This window comes from Aotus nancymaae, unplaced genomic scaffold, assembly GCF_030222135.1.
Source record: "Aotus nancymaae isolate 86718 unplaced genomic scaffold, 86718_ANA_hifiasm-v0.15.2.pri h1tg000012l, whole genome shotgun sequence".
In the NCBI taxonomy this organism is placed as follows: domain Eukaryota; kingdom Metazoa; phylum Chordata; class Mammalia; order Primates; family Aotidae; genus Aotus; species Aotus nancymaae.
Window position 1 is genome coordinate 23,588,980 of NW_026988423.1, and position 19,697 is coordinate 23,608,676.

General features: G+C 46.6%; 1 protein-coding gene and 1 pseudogene across 1 annotated transcript; both read left to right on the top strand.

Moving 5' to 3' along the window:
* Window positions 1-7,054: 7,054 nt before the first annotated feature.
* Window positions 7,055-18,368, top strand: FOXR1 (forkhead box R1). The gene is made up of 6 exons (XM_012470349.2): window positions 7,055-7,289; window positions 15,512-15,586; window positions 15,690-15,937; window positions 16,174-16,400; window positions 17,262-17,503; window positions 18,289-18,368. The coding sequence occupies exons 1-6, from the start codon at window positions 7,229-7,231 to the stop codon at window positions 18,315-18,317; spliced, it is 882 nt and encodes a 293-aa protein (XP_012325772.1). The 5' UTR covers window positions 7,055-7,228; the 3' UTR covers window positions 18,318-18,368.
* On the top strand, window positions 14,460-14,808 carry LOC105729643 (small ribosomal subunit protein uS10-like; annotated as a pseudogene).
* Window positions 18,369-19,697: the final 1,329 nt, after the last annotated feature.

The following is a 19,697-nucleotide window of genomic DNA, read 5'->3' on the forward strand; positions in this document are numbered from 1 at the left end:
GGGCTGTAATCCCAGCACTTTGGGAGGCCAAGGTGGGCGGATCATGAGGTCAAGAAATCAAGATCATCCTGGCCAACATGGTGAAACCCTGTCTCTACTAAAAATACAAATATTTGGGCCGGGCGCGATGGCTCATGCCTGTAATCCCAGCACTTTGGGAGGCCGAGGCGGGTGGATCACGAGGTCAAGAGATCGAGACCATCCCGGTCAACATGGTGAAACCCCGTCTCTACTAAAAATACAAAAATTAGCTGGGCATGGTGGTGCACTCCTGTAGTCCCAGTTACTCAGGAGGCTGAGGCAGGAGAATTGCCTGAACCCAGGAGGCGGAGGTTGCAGTGAGCCAAGATCGCGCCATTGCACTCCAGCCTGGGTAACAATAGCGAAACTCCATCTCAAAAAAAAAAAAAAAAAAATACAAATATTAGCTGGGTGTGGTGTCTCGCACCTGTAGTCCCAGCTACTCAGGAGGCTGAGGCAGGAGAATTGCTTGAACCTGGGAGGTGGAGGTTGGTTGCAGTGAGCCAAGATCCCGCCACTGCACTCCAGCCTGGCACCTGGCGACAGAACAAGACTCTGTCTCAAAAAAAAAAAGAACAAAGCTAGAGGCAGCACATTACTGAACTTCATACTACAGGGCTACAGTAACCAAAACAGCATGGTACTGACCAGGGGCAGTGGCTCATGCCTTGGGAGGCCAAGGTGGGTGGATCACTTGAGGCCAGGATTCAAGACAAGCCTGGACAAAATGGCAAAACCCCGTCTCTACTAAAAATACAAAAATTAGCTGGGCATGGTGGCATCAGGCACCTGTAATCCCAGCTAGTCAGGAGGCTGAGGCACGAGAATCACTTGAGCCTGGGAGGTAGAAGTTGCAGTGAGCCAAGATCATACCACTGTACTCCAGCCTGGGTGAGAATAAGACTGTCTCAAAACAAAAAACCCTAGCATAGTACTAGTACAAACACAGACACATAAACCAATGGAACAGAATAGAGGGCCCAGAAATAAGGCCTCAAAACCTACAACATCTGATGTTTGACAAAGCCAACAAAAGCAATGGAGAAAGGACTCCCTATTCAATAAATGGTGCTGGGATAACCAGCCAGCCATATGCAGAAGATTGAAAATGGACCCCTTCCTTATACCATATACAAAAATCGACTCGAGATGGATTAAAGACTTAAATGTAAAACTCAAAACTATAAAAACCCTGGAAAAACTCTGGAAGACAGCCAAGGCAATATTGCCTTGGGCAAACATTTCACAAGGAAGACACCAAAAGCAATCGCAACAAAGGCAGAATTTGACAAGTGGGATCTAATTCAATTTAAGAGCTTCTGCACAGAAAAATAAAGTATCAACAGAGTAAACAGTCAACCTAAAGAATGGGAGAAAATACGCACCTGACACAGGTCTGATATCCAGAATCTACAAGGAATTTAAACAAATTCACAAGCAAAAAATAAGCCCATTAAAAAGTGGACAAGGGACAAAAACACTTTTCTTTTTTTTCTTTAGATGAGGGTCTCACTCTGTCACCCATGCTGAAGTACAGTGGTGCAATCTCCATTCACTGCAGCCTCTGCCTCCCAGGCTCAAGCAATACTCCCACCTCAGCCTCCCTAATAGCTGGAACTACAGGTGCATGCCACCATGCCCAGCTAATTTGTGTAGTTTTTGTAGGGATGGGGTTTTGCCATGTTGCTTATGTTGGTCTTGAACTCCTGAGCTCAGGCAATCCACCCACCTCAACTCCCAAAATGCGAGGATTACAGGCACAAGCCACTGTGCTCAGCCAACAGATGCCTTTCAAAAGAAGACACACATGTACATGAAATCATGCTCATCACGACTAATCATTAGAGAAATGCAGATCAAAACCACAATGAGATACCATCTCACACCAGTCAGAATAGCTATGTTTTTTTTTTGAGACGGAGTCTCATTTTGTGGCCCAGGCTGGAATACAGTGGCGCAATCTCCGGCTCACTGTAACCTCCGCCTCCTGGGTTCAAGAGATTCTCCTACCTCAGCCTCCTGCATAGCTGGGATTACAGCTGTGTGTCACCACGCCCAGCTAATTTTTGTATTTTTAATAGAGACAGAGTTTCACCATGTTGGTCAGGCTGATCCACCCACCTCGGCCTCCCAAAGTGGTGGGATTACAGGCGTGAGCCACTGCGCCCAGCCAGAATGGCTATTATTAAAAAGTCAGAAAATAACACATCCTGGCAAAGTTGTGGACAAAAGGAAAGCCTTATTTTTTTTTAAATAAAAAAAATTGTATTTACTTAGAAGCATTCAGAATGTCAACAAAACAGCTGCAACTTTTTTTTTTTTTTGCAATTACAGAGTGGTATTCAGTTAACAGAACAACAATTATTTCATATAAGCTGCATCAGAGACAACTGAAGATGAAAAAACTACCATCCCCATATATAACTAATTTGTGCTGTGCACCAACAAGAACCTGCTTGAATTTCCATGCCAATTTACAACCCCCATACTGTACCAGGCAATAAAGTGGCTATTGAAAACACCACCAGGACAGGAAAGCCTTATATACCACTGGCAGGAATGTAAGTTAGTTCAGACATTGTGGAATGCAGTTTGGTGATTTCTCAAAGAACTTAAAACAGAATTACTGGGTGGGGTGGGTCACGCTGTAATCCCAGCACTTTGGGAGAGGTGGGCAAATCAGGAGGTCAGGAGATCATGACAATCCTGGCCAATATGGTGAAACCCTGTCTCTACTAAAATACAAAATATTAGCTGGGCATGGTGGCACGTACCTATAGTCCCAGCTACTTGGGAGACTGAGGCAGAAGAATCACTTGAACCCAGGAGGCGGAGGTTGCAGTGAGCCGAGATTGTGCCACTGCACTCCAGCCTGGGCTACAGAGCGATTACTCTGTCTCAAAAAAAAAACCCAAAAAACAAAAAACCAGAATTACCATTCAACCCAGTAATCCCATTATCGGGTGTCTACCCAAAGGAATATAAATCATTCTACCATAAAGACACATGCATGGCCAGGCTCACTGGCTAGCACCTGTAATCCCAGCACTTTGGAAGGCCAAGGCAGGAGGATAACTTGAGGTCAGGAGTTCGAGACCAACCTCGCCAACATGGCGAAACCCCGTTTCTACTAAAAATACAAAAATTAGCCAGGCATGGTGGCGTGCACCTGTAATCCCAGCTACCCAGGAGGCTGAGATAGGAGAATCACTTGAACCCAGGAGGCAGAGGTTGCAGTGAGCTAAGATCATGCCACTGCACTCCAGCCTGAGCAACAGAGCAAGACTTTATCTAAATAAAAAGACACACGCACATGTATGTTCATTGCAACACTATTCACAATAGCAAAGACATGGAAAGTGTCCATCAATGGTAGACTGGATAAAGAAAATGTGGTACACATATAGATGCCTCTATTAAAAAAAAGAAGTAAAATTATTTTCTATTTTTAGACATTTAAAATTTTATGAATACTATTTTATCTTTTAAAAAAACATTTATTTATTTATTTATATTATTATTATTTTTTGAGACGGAGTTTTTGCTATTGTTACCCAGGCTGGAGTGCAATGGCACCATCTCGGCTCACCGCAACCTCCGCCTCCTGGGTTCAAGCAATTCTCCTGCCTCAGCCTCCTGAGTAACTGGGACTACAGGAGTGCACCACCATGCCCAGCTAATTTTTGTATTTTTAGTAGAGACGGGGTTTCACCATGTTGACTAGGATGGTCTCGATCTCTTGACCTCGTGATCCACCCGCCTCGGCCTTCCAAAGTGCTGGGATTATAGGCGTGAGCCACTGCACTCGGCCTATTTTATTTATTTATTTATTTTGAGACAGTCTCACTCTATCACCCAAGTTGGAGTGCAGTGGTGCAATCTTGGCTCACTGCAGCCTCAGCCTCCCACACTCAAGCAATTCTCGTCCCTCAGCCTCCCCGAGTAAGCTGGGACTACAAGCTCTCGCCACCACCTTGGCTAACTTTGTATTTTTAGTAGAGACGGGGTTTTGCCACGTTGGCCAGGCTGGTCTCAAACTCCTGGTCTCAAGCAATCAGCCTGCCTTGGCTTCCCAAAGTGCTGGGATTACAAGTGTGAGCCACAACAGCCAGCATGAATAATAAAATATTTTTAAAAAATAAAGAAAGAGGCTGGGAAAGAGGTTCTTGAAAGACGTTTAAGAATTGTTTGAGCCCGGGAGGCAGAGGCTGCAGTGGGCTAAGATCACACCATTGCACTCCACCTTAGGCAACAGAGCGAGGCTCTGCCTCAAAAAAATAAAGACAAATAAACACACACACAAAATAAAAATACAAAAAAAAGAGAAAAAAAAATAAAAGATAAAGAACAAGAAACGGGCCAGGTGCGGTGGCTCATGCCTGTAATCCCAGCACTTTGGGAGGCTGAGGCAGGTGATCACCTGAGGTCAGGAGTTTGAGACCAGCCTGGCCAACATGGCTAAACCCTATCTGTACTAAAAATACAAAAATTAGCCAGGTGTGGTGGCAGGTGCCTGTAATCCCAGCTACTTGGGAGGCTAGGGCAAGAGAATTGCTTGAACCTGGGAGGCAGAGGTTACAGTGAGCCGAGATTGCCCATTGCACTCCAGCCTAGGAGACAAGAGCGAAACTCAGTCTCAAAAAAACAATAAACAAAAAAGAAAGAAACTGAAAGAAAGGAAGGAAGGAAGGAAGGAAGAAGGAAGGAAGGAAGGAAAAGAAAAGAAGAAAGAGAAAGAAAGAGGAGGAAGGGAGGGAGGAAGGGAGGAAGGAAGAATGGAGGGAGGGAGAGCCAGGCATGGTGGCTTATGCCTGTAATCCCAGCACCTTGGGAGGCCAAGGCGGGCAGATCACGTGAGGTTGGGAGTTTCAGACCGGCCCGGCCAACACGGAGAAACCTTGTCTCTACTAAAAATACAAAATTAGCTGCGCATGGTGTCGCACGCCTGTAATCCCAGTTATTCGGGAGGCTGAGGCAGGAGAATCGCTTGAACCCGGGAGGCGGAGGGTGCAGTGAGCCGAGATCACACCATTGCACTCCAGCCTGGGCAACAGCAGCAGACAAAAAAAAAAAGAAAAACCTCATGAACACAAAGAGGGGAACCACACAGACACTGGGGCCTACTTGAGAGTGGAAAATGGGAGGAGAGAGAGGAGCAGAAAAAAAATAACTATTGGGTACTAGGTTTAGTACCTAGGTGATGAAATAATCTGTACAACAAAACCCCGTGACATGCGTTTACCTATATAGCAAACCTGCACATGTACACTTGAACCTAAAAGTTAGAAAAGAAAAAACACTTCTGTGGTATTCTTGCCAAAAATACATTCTCTAATTATGAGGAGACATTAGCCAAACTCAAACTGAGGGCCATTCTACAAAATAAATAGCCTGTGCTCTTCAAAAATGTCAATGTTATGAAAGATTATAAAGACAGAGAGGCCGGGTGTGGTGGCTCATGCCTGTCCATCACAGCACTTTGGGAGGCTGAGGCAGGTGGATCACTTCAGGTCAGGAGTTTGAGACCCAGCCTGGGCAACATGGCAAAACCCTGTCTCTACCAAAAATTAGTTGGGCATGGTTTCCCACACCTGTGTGGTCCCAGCTACCCGGGAGGCTAAGGTGGGAGGATTGTTGGAGCCTGGGAAGTCAAAGCTTCAGTGAGCTGTGATTGTATCACTGCATTCCAGCCTGCGTGGCAGAGTGAAACCTGTCTCAAAAACGAAAAAAAATGTAAGGATGGCTTGTCCAATGGTAGTGGGTTATCAGAACTTATTAATAAAATTTGTGTTACTAAAGTTGGTATATAACCTCCTACTGCTAAATTTGACTGGCTTAAAAAAAAGAGAGAGACAGAAATTGTTCCAGATTAAGGGAGAGTAAAGAGACATGAATATTAAATGTATTGCATAATGCTGAAAGGGATCCTAGGCCAGAAAAAAAAATTACATAAATGACATCATTGGGACAATTGGTAAAGTTTGAGAAATAACTGTGTATTAAATATAACATTGAATCAATCTTAAATTTTCTGATTTCTGATTTTCTGGATACATAAAACAATATCCTTGTTTTAGGAAATACAGAAATATGTATGGGTAAAGGGACATGATGTCTGCAAATTACTCTCAAATCGTTAAGCAAAACAATATATATGTAGTATATATGGAAATAAAGATATAAATGTGATAAAGTGTTAACAACTGGTGTAATTAGTGAATCTGGGTGAAAAAGTATAGAGGAATTTTTTATAGAATTCTTGGGATTTTTCTGCAAATCTGAAATTATTAAAAACACAATTTTTATTTTATTTATTTATCTTTGAGACAAGAGTCTCACTCTTGTCTCCCAGGCTGGGGTGCAGTGATGCGATCTCGGCTCACTGCAGCCTCCGCCTCCTGGGGGTCAAGGGGTCAAGTGATTCTCCTGCCTCAGCCTCCCGAGTAGCTGGGACTACAGGTGCCCACTACCATTCCCGGCTAATTTTTTGCATTTTTAGTGGGATGGGGGTCGTTCACCATCAGTCAGGCTGGTCTCAAGCTCCTGACCTCAGGTAATCCGCCCACCTCGGCCTCCCAAAGTGCTGGGATTACAGGCATGAGCCACCGCCCCTGACAAAAAAACAATTTTTTAATCAAATCACCATCCAATCTAATTCCATCTCCACCGTCTACTACAGATGTGATCGTGGATAAGCCATAAACCTTTCAGAAACTCTAGAAAGTAACTACTAGTAGTATTATGGTAGAAAGGATTAATATTAAAGTGAAACTATAAAAATAAATAACGATCACGGGACCATGACGCCTTTTCATTGAAATAAGTGGCAAGGGGCTTGGACAAACGAGGATGCGGAAGATGCTCTTGGGTACCTCCCTTCCGGATCCCTAGGTCCTTGACCCCCAGCACGCAAGGGGCAGGGTTGAGGAGGGACCTCTTAGGCGTTCCTCGAAGCGGTCCTGAGGAGATAAAAGGCGTCAAAAGGGCCCCTCCACACCTGAGCTGCCGCCAAGCTCACTCAATAGGAGCCCGCGCATTTGAGGAGGCGCCTGCGAGGGTCGCTCCTCAGCCGCCGCCACGACCCCACTCCACGCCCCCACTCCTCGTCGCAGCGCCTCTGCCCGCCAGGAAAGTGGACCTGAAGCTCCAAAACCCCGACTTCTGGGCCAGCCTCCATGGCCAGGTCCCGGGACTGCTGGACTGGGACATGGGGAATGAGCTCTTTCTGGCCTCCACCACAACTCACCTCCCCTTAGCCGAGCAGAAACGTGAGTAGCGGGTGGGGTGCGGCGGGGACTGGGCATGGCGGCGGGGCGGCTACCCAGCCTTCGCCCCCACCTCCCGGGAAGGCTTTGAGGGGGGCCCCCAGGCTTCGCTCCTCCGCCCCCGCCCCACCCCCACTCGCGAACTCCACTTGGGAGTTGGGGGGGTTCTTTCCTGCCTTAATTGGAAGCTCCCCAAGGGCAGCTGGTCTCACCTAAAAACCGAGGCTTTCAACTCTACGTCACCCGCCAGGCTTCTAGAACGTTCTAAGGCCTCTTCTGGCTTTTTTCTCAATGGCGCTGGTCGCCATTTGCCATACTGTATATTTCAGTTACTTTTCTGTCTCTTAAAAAAACAGGCCCAATCGTTATGTCCATGGCTGTATTTCTAATATATTGCCTGACGTCTAGAAGTTCTCCGTACTTGCCGAATGCTTGGTTGACCATCATGATCTTTTAGGTTTTGTCTTTTTTGGACCTCAGGTGTGGAGAGTTGAGGTAATCACGCCTCACATTCCTGGTACCTTTTTGCCTGCAAGGCCCTTGGATTAACTCTATACTTTCTTCTTTTTTTCCTGATTAATTTTTTTAATACGGAGTCTCTCTCTGTGGCCCAGGCTGGAGTGCAGTGGCGCCATCTCTGCTCACTGCAACCTCCGCCCCCTCGGAATCAAGCGATTTACCTCAGCCTCCCGAGTAGCCCAGACTGCAGGCGAGCGCCGCCACGCCCTGTTACTTTTTGTATTTTTAGTAGAGGCAGGGTTTCACCATGTTGTCCAGGCCAATCTCGTCCTCCCAAAGTGCTGGGATTGTAGGCCTGAGCCTCCGCCCCCGGCTTTAACTCTTCCTTTTGCCCCTTAAGTCTCCACTCCTTCTTCCATTACCTCCACCCTTCCCGTTACCAACCCTAATCCATTTAACGTATGTTTTCTCCACTCGTTGGTTTTGAGAGCTGTTGTTTTGGGTTGCTAAATTTAGGCCTGGTTCATTATTTCTGATTATTGTTGTTATTCTATCGGCTGCATATCCCACCTTTTACATTTTAATTTTCTTTACACCTAGATTGCTTCCAACTCTTTGCCACCATAATTCATGCTAGTGGACATTCTCACATGTTTCTTCATTAATAAGTATTTTGCACCTCCAATTGACCTGGCACTGATCTAGACACTCATGATATACAAAACAGACAAGTGAACAAAACAGACAAGGAACCTTACATTTTACTAGGGGCAGACAGATAATCCACATGATAAATGGGTAGATCATATAGTATGCGATATAGTATGATCATATAGTATGTGATAATCTGCGATGGCAAAAGAACAGGAGAAGTAGACTCAGGAATAGGGGAAGCGAGTGGTGGCAGCTACAGTTTTTTGTTTTTGACATAGAATCTCACTCTGTCATGCAAGCACAGTGGCACAATCTCGGCTCACTGCACCCTCCACCTCCCAGGTTCAAGTGATTCTCGTGCCTCAGGCTCCTGAGTAGCTGGGATCACAGGCATGTGCCACCCTGCCCAGCTAATTTTTATATTTTTAGTAGAGACAGGATTTCACCATGTTGGCCAGGCTGGTCTTAAATTCCTGGCCTCAAGTGATCCGACTGCCTTGGTCTTCCAAAGTGCTGGGATTACAGGCATGAGCCACCGTGCCTGGCCACAACTACAGTTTTAAATAAGATTGTGGGATTGAACTTAATTGGGAATATAATATTTGAGTAAAGACTTGACAGTTACTTAAGGCCAATTCTCCGTATCTTTTTTTTTTTTTGAGATGTGGAGTCTCACTCTGTCTCCAGGCTGGAGTGCAGTGGTGTGGTCTCGGCTCACTGCAACCTCCACCTCCCCGGTTCAAGCGATTCTCCTGCTTCATCTTTCCAAGTACCTGGGACTACAAAGGCGGGAGGTGGAGGAGTGCACCTAGAGGGTATTTGAAGGGAAAGTGGTAAGGAGGTCAGTAAGGCTGGATGACAGTAAATAAAGAGCTCCGAAGGGTATGGTTGAGAGCAGGAATGCCTGTCTTCTAAGGACTTTAGGGTTGACTTTGAGTCAGATAAGGAATGGTTTTAAGGTTTTGAGATGGGCTCTTGTGCTCAGGCTGGAGTGCAGTGACACAATTACATCCAGGCTCAAGCAGTGTTCCCACCTCAGTCCTCAAAGTAGCTGCAACCACAGGCATGGGGCACCACACTGGCTAACTTTTTTATTATTTGTAGAGGTTGTGGGGGTTGGGGGGGTCCCCTCTGTGTTGCCAGGCTGGTCTTGAACTCCTGGACTCAAGCAATCCTCCTACCTCCCAAATTGATTAGAGGAGTGACATGCTCTCAGGGTCTACTTCATGAGTGTGTGACCCGTGCAGTTGCCTAGGTGCCTGTATTTGGTTTAATACTCTGCTATCACTGTCTTGAAATTTTTAATTTTTCAACAAGGAGCCCCATGTTTTCTTTTTTTTCTTTCTTTTTTTTTTTTAAGATGGGGTTTCACCATGATGACCAGGCTGGTCTTGAACTCCTGACCTCAGGTGATCCACCCACCTCGGCCTCCCAAAGTGCTAAGATTACAGGCGTGAGCCACCGTGCCCGGCCATGTTTTCTTTACTGGACCCTACAAATTATGTGGCTAGTGTTAAAATGCACTTGCTGAATGAAGAGACCCCTCAAACAGGCTTTGTGTGAACAACATGGCTGTTTATTCATCTGGGTGCAGGCGGGCTGAGGCCGGAAAAAGGGCGTCATTGAAGGCAGTGGGATAGGAATTGGTTTTATAGATTTGGAGTGGGCAGTGGAAAGTTACAGAAGTTACAGTTGGCAGTGTTTTGCAAGCTGGGAGGGGGTCATAGGGGTTGGCCAAGGTCGGTTGTAAAGTTCTATGGCCTGATCAATTAGGGTGGGAATAAGGAACAATAGATAATATCTCAACGTTAAGTAGGTGCCACAGGGGTTGATCATTTCTTCCGCAGGGGTTGATCATTTCTTCGGTCTTCCGGTTACTTTAGATTTTCCAAGAACTCATCTGGAGTGTCCGTGCAGGTCACAGAGGTTAATATGGCGTCCATTGCACTGTCAGCCAGCCTAAAACACCTTACAGCTAGTCCTGCATGATCTATATTTGAAAAAAGCACTCTGGCTGTTGTGTCAAGGGTAGACTGTGGATGTACAGAGACTAGGAGGCTGCAGTAGTAATCCAGACAAGAGATGATGGTAGATTGGGCCAGGTTAGCAGCAGGGAGAACCAGCTGGATATGCTGATGGATTGGATATGGTGTGTAAGACAGACAATTGAGTATGAGCCTTTCAAAGTGTTTTGACCTAGTGGAAGGATGGCATTGCCTTGTACTGTGAGTGGGAGACAGGTTTAGGAAGGAAGATCAGGAGTTCTGTTCTGGATGTGCTGAGCTGGAGATTCTTAGTAGACATCGAAGAAGTGTTGAGTCTGCAATTGGATAGATGAGCTTGGAGTTCTGGAGAGAGGTGGGGACTGCAGATGTTAATTTTGGGTCTTTTGGTATATGAGTGGAATTTAAGGGTTAAGAATAGAGGAGGAACAAGATTGAGCCCTAGGGGCAGTCCATTGTAAAGAGATTGGAGAGCAAAAAAGACCATTGAAAATCAAAACTAGGGGGTCTGTGGTGTCCTGGAAACCAAGTAGAAAAAGCCTTTCAAGGAGGGGGTGGTTGATGAATAGAATATAAGTGATGACTGGATTTAACTAAGCAGAGGTCCCTGGTTAGTGGTTTTGGTAAGTGGTAGAATGAAAAACCTGACTGGAGGGAGTTTAAGAATGAAAGAAGGGCTGGCCATGGCTCACGCCTGTAATCCCAGCACTTTGGGAGGCCGAGGCGGGTGGATCACCTGAAGTCAGGAGTTTGAGACTAGCCTTGCCAACATGGTGAAACTCCATCTTTAAAAAATAAAATAAAAGAATGGAAGGAGGGGAAGTAGAGACAAAGTAGAAGCAATGTGTTGTCCCTCAACAGGAAACAAGATGGGAGAATTTTTTTCTTTTTTTTCTTTTTTTTTTTTGAGACGGAGTTTCACTCTTGTTACCCAGGCTGGAGTGCAATGGCACGATCTCGGCTCACCACAACCTCCGCCTCTTAGATTCAGGCAATTCTCCTGCCTCAGCCTCCCGAGTAGCTGGGACTACAGGCGCGCGCCACCATGCTCAGCTAATTTTTTGTATGTTTAGTAGAGACGGGGTTTCACCATGTTGACCAGGATGGTCTTGATCTCTTGACCTTGTGATCCACCCGCCTCAGCCTCCCAAAGTGCTTGGATTATAGGCGTGAGCCACCGCTCCCCTCCTGAGAATTTTTTTCTTTTTCTTTTTGTTTTTTAGAGACAGGGTCTCCATCTGGTGTGCATGCTGGAGTGCCGTGACACCAGCACAGCTCACTGCAGACTTGAGCAGCCTTAAACTCCTGGGCTCAAGTGATCCTCCTAGCCTCAGCTCTCCAAAAGAGGCTGGGATTACAAGCATGAGCCACTGCACCTGGTCCCTAAAATGGGAGAATTAACAGCAAGTTTGCATGCTGAAGAGAATGACCCAACAAAGACAAAAATTAGGGACACAGGAAAGAGAGGTGAAGATTTGTGGAACATTTTCCTTGAAAAAGCTCAGGGGGTATCTGTGCCAAAGCAAGACATGGACATACAGAGACATTATCCTTGGTTCGCACTGAGATACCAGTCCATTGATCCTATCACCTTTTCACCATTTCAGTCACTTGATGTGTCCACCCTTATTCAACTACTGTGAATCTCATGGTCAAATACTATGCAGGTTCCTTGAAGCACTTTGTTGGCCAAACCACAACCCTGATTAAATCCAACTCTGCCAAACAAGTGTGCCAAAACCATAGTTCAGTGGACTGCTGATCTCAGTGGGATCTTAGCTGGGGTTGAGGGAGTAAGCCAGAAAGACACAAGGTGGTGCTTTTTTATATGGTGCATAAATGAGGTTACAGAGAGGTTGCAGTTGTTGGTTTAGGATATGACTGAGGGAGTGTCTACAGTAGAGTAGAAGTCAAATTTGCCTGAGACGAGTTCAATAAATAGCAAAGATCGTGTTTTTGTTTTTGAAACAAGGTCTGGCTTTGTTGCCCAAGCTGGAGTACAGTGGCGAGAGCGTGGCTCACTGCAGCCTCCTCTTTCCTGCTCAAGCCATCCTCCTACTTCAGCCTTCTAAGTAGCTGGGACTACAGACAGGCTCGCACCACCACACTTGGCTAGATTATTATGATGGGGTTTCACCGTGTTGCCCAGGCTGATTTCAAACTCCTGAACCCAAGCAATCAGCCTGCCTAAGCCTCTTAAAGTGCTAGGATTATAGGTATGAGCCACCACACCTGGCCAACAGCCAAGATTTAAGCCAGGAGTCATGTTGGAGAGTGACAGTAAGTCAGGAGCTAAACCAGGAGGTCAGTAGATGATGGTAACAATGGAGATTGATTAGTATCTAAGTTCCTCTATTAACTTGAATATAGGCATCCAAGAGCAGACAGTAAGCTATAGTACATTGTAGTTCTGCCTGATTGTGCTTAACAATGGCTGTTCCAGTTGATACTCAGAACTGCAGTATAATAAGAGATTGTTTCCTTTGCATATTTCTCAAGACTTGGTATTATCTTTATAATTCTAGTCGATTTGATTGATGTAAAGTGTTAGCTCATTATCTTACTGTGTTTTTTCTTATTACTAATAGTGCTGAGCACCTTATTAGCCATTCAGTTATCCCCTCCTTGTGAATGCTGATTCATATTATTTGCCCATTTGTAAGTTTGTGTTGGCCTTTTACATACTGATTTGTAGGAGCTCTCTATATATTAGAGAACTGAGAAATTTGGGTTGAAGTTTTGCTATTAATTTTTTTTTTTTTTTTGGCTTATGGTGATTTTTAATATGTAGAACTTTTTTTGAGGAGTCTCGCTTTTTTTTCTTTTTTCTTTTTTCTTTTTCTTTTTTTTAACCATAGGAGTCTTGCTTTTTGAGAGAGTCTTGCTCTGTCACCCAGGCTGGAGTGCAGTGGCACAGTCTCAGCTCACTGCAACCTCTGCCTCTCAGGTTCAAGTGATTCTTCTGCCTCAGCCTCTCAAGTAGCTGGGACTACAGGTATGCATCACCACATCCAGCTAATTTTTTGTACTTTTAGTAGAGATGGAGCCATGTTGGCCAGGCTGGTCTCGAACTCTTGACCTCAAGTGATCCACCTGCCTTGGCCTCCCAAAGTGCTGGGTTTACAGGTGCACACCACCGCACCTGGCCAGACTTTAATTTTTGTACTATAATATGTGCATAAAATTTATAGATTAATTTTGAGGGTAACTGGCATCTTAATAGTATGTATTATGAGTCTTTGTTCAAGTCTTTTTTTTTTTTTTTTTTGAGATGGAGTTTCGCTCTTGTTACCCAGGCTGGAGTGCAATGGCACGATCTCGGCTCACCGCAACCTCCGCCTCCTGGGTTCAGGCAATTCTCCTGCCTCAGCCTTCTGAGTAGCTGGGATTACAGGCACGCGCCACCATGCTCAGCTAATTTTTTGTATTTTTAGTAGAGACGGGGTTTCACCATGTTGACCAGGATGGTCTCGATCTCTTGACCTCGTGATCCACCCGCCTCGGCCTCCCAAAGTGCTGGGATTATAGGCGTGAGCCACCGCGCCTGGCTCAAGTCTTTTCTTTATTTAAGAGCTGATATGGGAGGATTACTTGAGCTGGGAGGTGGAGATAGCAGTGAGCCAGTGTCACACCACTGCCCTCCAGCATGGGCAACCAAGTAAGACTCCATCTCAAAAAAAACCCCAAGTTTTATGTCTTTTGTTACTTTTTCCTTTTTTGAGTACTACGTTGAATATTAGCAACATAATAGGCATCCTCTCTAATTACTGAGTTCTCCAATAAGTGTATCATCATTTCCCAAACAAAAGCCTAGATTCATCTGTAATATAATGATACTCACAGGGACAGTGAGGGGGCAAAAATAGTTTCTGTCCTGAACAACCAGTGCCATTTGCTGAGACAAAGATTACAGGAACTCTTTGAGGAAGACATGGTCCTAGTTGTTGCAGATTGTGGATCCACTCGCTCCTGCTCCTGGCTTACCCTGTTCACTCTCTTGAGGAACAAGTTAGTCAGGAAGCCACACAGCAGCCAAGGCTTTTAAGGATACTGAAAAAAACCTGTGGAGCCAGAGGTGGCAATTCACCAAATTCGAATCATTCTTATGAGCCGCAATGTAAAATCCCTGGAGAAGGGGTGTGCTGACTTGATCAGAGGAGCAAAGGAAAAGAATCTCAAAGTGAAAGGACCAGTTTGAATGCCTACCAAGACTTTGAGATCACTACAAGAAAAACTCCTTGTGATGAAGGTTCTAAGACATGGGATCATTTCCAGATGAGAATCCACAAGTGACTCATTGACTTGCAAAGTCCTTCTGAGATTGTTAAGCATATTACTTCCATCAGTATTGAGCCAGGAGTTGAGGTGGAAGTCACCATTGCAGATGCTTAAATCAGCTATTTTAATAAATTACCAGTTGTTAAAAAAAAGATTACAGGAAGGCCAGTCATGGTGGCTCACGGCTGTAATCGCAACATTTTGGCAGCCTGAGGCAGGACGATCACTTGAGCCCAGGGGTTTTAGACCAGCCCAGGCAATATAGTGAGACCCTCATCTCTACAAAAAAATACAAAGATTAGCTGGACATAGTGGTATGCACCTGTAGTCCCAGCTACTTGGGAGACTGAGGTGGGAGGATCTCTTGAGCACACCACTGCACTCCAGCCTGTGCGACAGAGTGAGACTGTGTCTCAGAAGAAAACAGGAATACAGAAGGAAGAGCAAGAAGATGGAATTCAGTTTTAGAAACCAGTTTGAAGTGCCTGTGAACTACCCAAGTAAAGATATCCAGTAGGTAGTTCTCCTTAAAGGCTAGCAGAGAAGGCTAGGCTAGAGGTGAAAATTTGAGAGCTCTACATTTTTTTATAGGTGTTAACTGAAGCCACAGGCATGCATGAGATCATTCAGGGACAGTATATATAGAGTGAAAAGAAACGAATGCAGAGGGGAGTGAGAATGTCAGAGAGGTAAAGGGAAAACCAGTAGAATGTGATGTAAACTCCCCAGGCAGGGTCCACAACCTTCTCCCAGAGAAGCCTTAAGGTCTAGAATCCTAGGGTCACAAAGGGATATCCTAGGATGTTTTGACTTTCTCTTTCTTTTTGCCAGTTGACAGGCATAAACTCCGAATTGTTGAGCCACCAAAATTACCCCTAGAGAAAAAACCCAACCCTGATAAGGATGGTAAGTATTGAGTTTTCTGATGTGTTCCTGTGGCCTGGGCTGGAGACTGGGGGCACCCAAAGTCAGTGGGCTGTGGCATACAATCTCCTTTTGTTCTGCACAGGTCCAGATTATGAGCCCAATCTGTGGATGTGGGTAAACCCTAACATCGTGTATCCCCCTGGAAAGCTGGAGGTCCCAGGACTTAGGAAGAGGGAGGATCCGACAAGCACGCTCCCCTCCTCTCAGCCATTCCAGAAGGAGGAAGATGCCAGCTGCTCAGAGCCCACAGGGGTGGAATCGCTGTCCCGGTCCTCCAGCGAGTGGTCGCCCCCTCGGAAGCGGTTTGCCTTTTCCCCCAGCATCTGGGAGGTATGGATTTCTGGGGGTGGGAGCCGGACTTGGGCAGTAGGTAAGGGGCATGGGGAAGAGCCGTCACAGTTCTGCTCTCTAAGTCATAGCAAAATGTGAATGGGTTCAGAAACTACCTACATGCTTGGGTTGGGGAGAAGCCCAGATGGTGGCCTTAGACCACCCCCCTTCCTGCCACTGCACCCTGGAGTAGAGGCCGAGGAGTCAGGACCAGTTCCTACTCTGTGCTCCTCTAGCTCACAGAAGAGGAGGAGGCTGAGGACCAGGAAGACAGCTCCTCTGTAGCTCTCCCATCCCCTCACGAAAGGGCCCGCCTCCAGAGTCAGAGGCTTCAGCAAGCCAGCAGCCAGGCGGGGAGGCTCTGGTCCCGGCCCCCTCTCAATTACTTCCACCTAATTGCCCTGGCATTAAGAAACAGTCCCCCCTGTGGCCTCAACGTGCAACAGATCTACAGTTTCACTCGGTATGTGCCAGGGGCCCTGTGAGGAGGGGGAAGTGGGGGCCAGGGCCCCGGGCTGATGCTTTCCAATCCATCCCAGGCTCTGGGTTCCCTATCTGGGTCTGAGAGGAGGAGCATGTTCCCAGTTCCCTTTTCCCAGGCTCATTTGTCCCCACATATGTACAGGAACATATCCATTCCCACCCCCTTTCACATCTAAAAAATCCTCCAACCTTTTGTGGCCTTAGTTCTTTTTTTTGTTCTCCCTTTTTTTTTTTAAATTAGTTTTCAGTGCTCTTTGGGTATGGTTCTCTTTTAAGATATAAATTCACCTGGGTCAGGTAACACTTTCCCCACCATCCCTCTGATGATCAGCCAGTCTAAAGTCAGGTTTCCCCAATAGTTCCCCACCTGTCTCTGCTAGAACTGGACTGCCTGGCACAGCTCCCTGCACCCCCAGGGGCCAGGGAGCTTAGTTGAGAAGGGTTTTCCATTTAGCTCAGATAGTTCTGCGCACAGGAGTATGAGGGAGGGAATTTCTTGGGCCCTTTCCCAGTGTTAGAAGTGCCTCATGTCTCAGGATACAAATCCTCAAGTGGTCCATCCTCAACCAAGATTCCTCTTACAGGAGCTGCTTGGCCTGATTCTGCTTTGTTCATGCTGTGGTCCAAGCCCTGGGTCCTCGGAGGGAGGGCTCAGGTGAGCCATGCACCATGTGGACGCTTTGCCATGTTCTCAGTCAGCAAAGAGCAGCTCCAGGCCAACTTGCTACTATCCCCCTGGAGAGAAGGGCTGAGGCCCCTTGCCCCTGGGTAGAACATGCTCCAGAAAAGGGCATTCCCCAAACATATCATGCCTTTCCTTACCTCTCCTCCCTGTCCACAGAAAGCACTTCCCCTTTTTCCGGACAGCCCCAGAAGGCTGGAAGAATACCATCCGTCACAATCTCTGTTTCCGAGACAGCTTTGAGAAAGTGCCTGTCAGCAGCATGCAGGGTGGGGCCAGCACACGGCCTCGATCTTGCCTCTGGAAGTTGACTGAGGAGGGACACCGCCGCTTTGCGGAGGAGGCCCGAGCCTTGGCTTCCACTCGGCTGGAAAGTATCCAACAGTGCATGAGCCAGCCAGGTGTGAAGCCTTGTCGTGCGTGGGCCCAAGGGGAGGAGACCTGAAGTTCGTGACCCAAAGCTGAGTGTGGAAGCCTGGGTCACACCATGGGGGGCATCTTCTGTAGAAAACAGATAAGGTGGGGTGCGGTGGCTCATGCCTGTAATCCCAGCACTTTGGGAGGCTGAGGTGGATGGATCACCTGAGGCCAGGAGTTTGGGACCAGCCTGGCCAGACCAGTAAAACCCCATCTCTACTAAAAATACAAAAAATTAGCTGGGCATGGTGGTGCACACTGTTATTCCCAGCTACTTGGAAGGCTGAGGCAGGAGAATTGCTTGAACCTGGCAGGTGGAGGTTGCAGTGAGCTGAGATTGCGTCACTCCACTCCAGCCTGGGCAACAGAGTGAGACCCTGTCTCAAAAAAAAAAAAAAAAGAAAAGAAAAAAGAAACAGATTAGCAGTGATCTGAGACCCTCAGGTGATGCCTGCCTGAGATGAGACCTCCCCCACCAGTGTGGGAGGTAATGTGGCAGGAATCCATGGGCAAACAACTAAGGTGCAACTGGCCTTACCAAGCCCAGCAGCCTAGGCAATAGTGAGCACACAATGTGAGAAGTACAGTAATAGAGGTTATGTGCAAAGAGGACTTACACTTCCCCTGGAGCAGTGCAGGGAGGCTTCAGAGAAGAGGTGGCATTTGAGCCATGAGTGAGAGAAGCAGATCACCTGCTATGAGAGCATCCCAGGCCTAGGAAACAGCAACTGTGAAGCATAAACTCCTGAACTCTCTCCTTTTCTTACAGATATGATGCCCTTTCTCTTTGACCTCTAACCCCAAGAAGGGAGAACCAGTTAATACTTTATTAAATTTACCCTCAGCAGCCTTCTGTGTGTGTGTATGTGTGTGTGTCTGTGGAGGTGGGGTCTCTGAGGATGGGGTTAAGGGTGGAGGTGGAGTTCAACTCCAAGGTTGGAGATGGGATGCCTTCAGCTGACAGACAGATGCTCCTGAGGCAATGGGGCAGGTGCCTGCTGTGCAGCAAAGGGAGTCTGTACTTTTCTTGCCTCAAAGGAGGAAAATGCACAGCCTTCTAAAGCATCTTGGAGCCATTTCCATTTTTCTAGGTTATGAAGATAATCTTGGCTGGGCACTGTGGCTCACACCTGTAATCCCAGCACTTTGGGAGGCTGAGGTGGGTGGATCACCTGAGGTCAAGAGTTCGAGACCAGCCTGACCAACATGATGAACCCGTCTCTACTAAAAATACAAATCTGATTTGGCCTCAATTTGTCCACCTCATCTGCACTTTGTATACAACCTCATCGATGTCCACATTCTTGTTAACATCAGGGGGTTTTTTTGTTTTTGTTTTTGTTTTTTGAGATGGAGTCTTACTCTGTTGCCCAGGCTGGAGTGTAATGGAGCCATCTCAGCTCACTGCAACCTCTGCCTCCCAGGTTCAAGTGTCCTGCCTCAGCCTCCCAGTAGCTGGGACTACAGGTGTGCACCACCACACCTGGCTAATTTTTGTATTTTAGTAGAGACGGGGTTTCATCACATGGCCCAGGCTGGTCTCAAACTTCTGAGCCCTGGCAATCCACCTGCCTTGGCCTCCCACAGTGCTAGATTACAAGCGTGAGCCACCACACCTGGCCAACATCAGGTTTAAGTTGCAAGTGGATCCAAAATGCAACAAATCAAAAGGAAAGTACAAAACAAAATACAGCCTTTGGGGAAAAAGGGACTGAGAAAAATCTGCCTTTGCCCACTTTGGTCTCTAATAAACTCCTATACTTGCACCTAGTTTTCACTTATCAATTAATAAAATTTTTTGTTTTTTTTTGTGATTCTCCTTCCTCAGCCTCCCAAGTAGCTGGGATTACAGGCGTGATCTTTTTTTTTTTTTTTTTTTTTGAGACAGAATCGCAATCCTGGCTCACCGCAACCTCCACTTCCCAGGTTCAAGCGATTCTCCCACCTCAGCCCCCTAAGTAGCTGAGACCACAAGCACGTGCCATCACATCCTGCTAATTTTTGTGTTTTTAGTAGAGGTGGGGTTTCACCATGTTGCCCAGGCTGGTCTTGTACACCTGAGGTCAAGCAATCCACCCACCTCAGCCTCTCAAACTATTAGGATTACAGGTGTGAGCCATTCGCGCCTGGACTTCAACACTTACGTATTATGCATTTGCACTATACTAGGACCTTGCC

Bases quoted from the DNA above. Each gene is read 5' to 3' on its own strand.
- FOXR1 (XM_012470349.2), top strand. From the start codon at position 7,229: ATGGGGAATGAGCTCTTTCTGGCCTCCACCACAACTCACCTCCCCTTA. The intron at 15,587-15,689 runs GTAAGTATTGAG...TGTTCTGCACAG, and splicing joins ACCCAACCCTGATAAGGATG to GTCCAGATTATGAGCCCAAT. The intron at 17,504-18,288 runs GTGTGAAGCCTT...CTTTTCTTACAG, and splicing joins ACAGTGCATGAGCCAGCCAG to ATATGATGCCCTTTCTCTTT.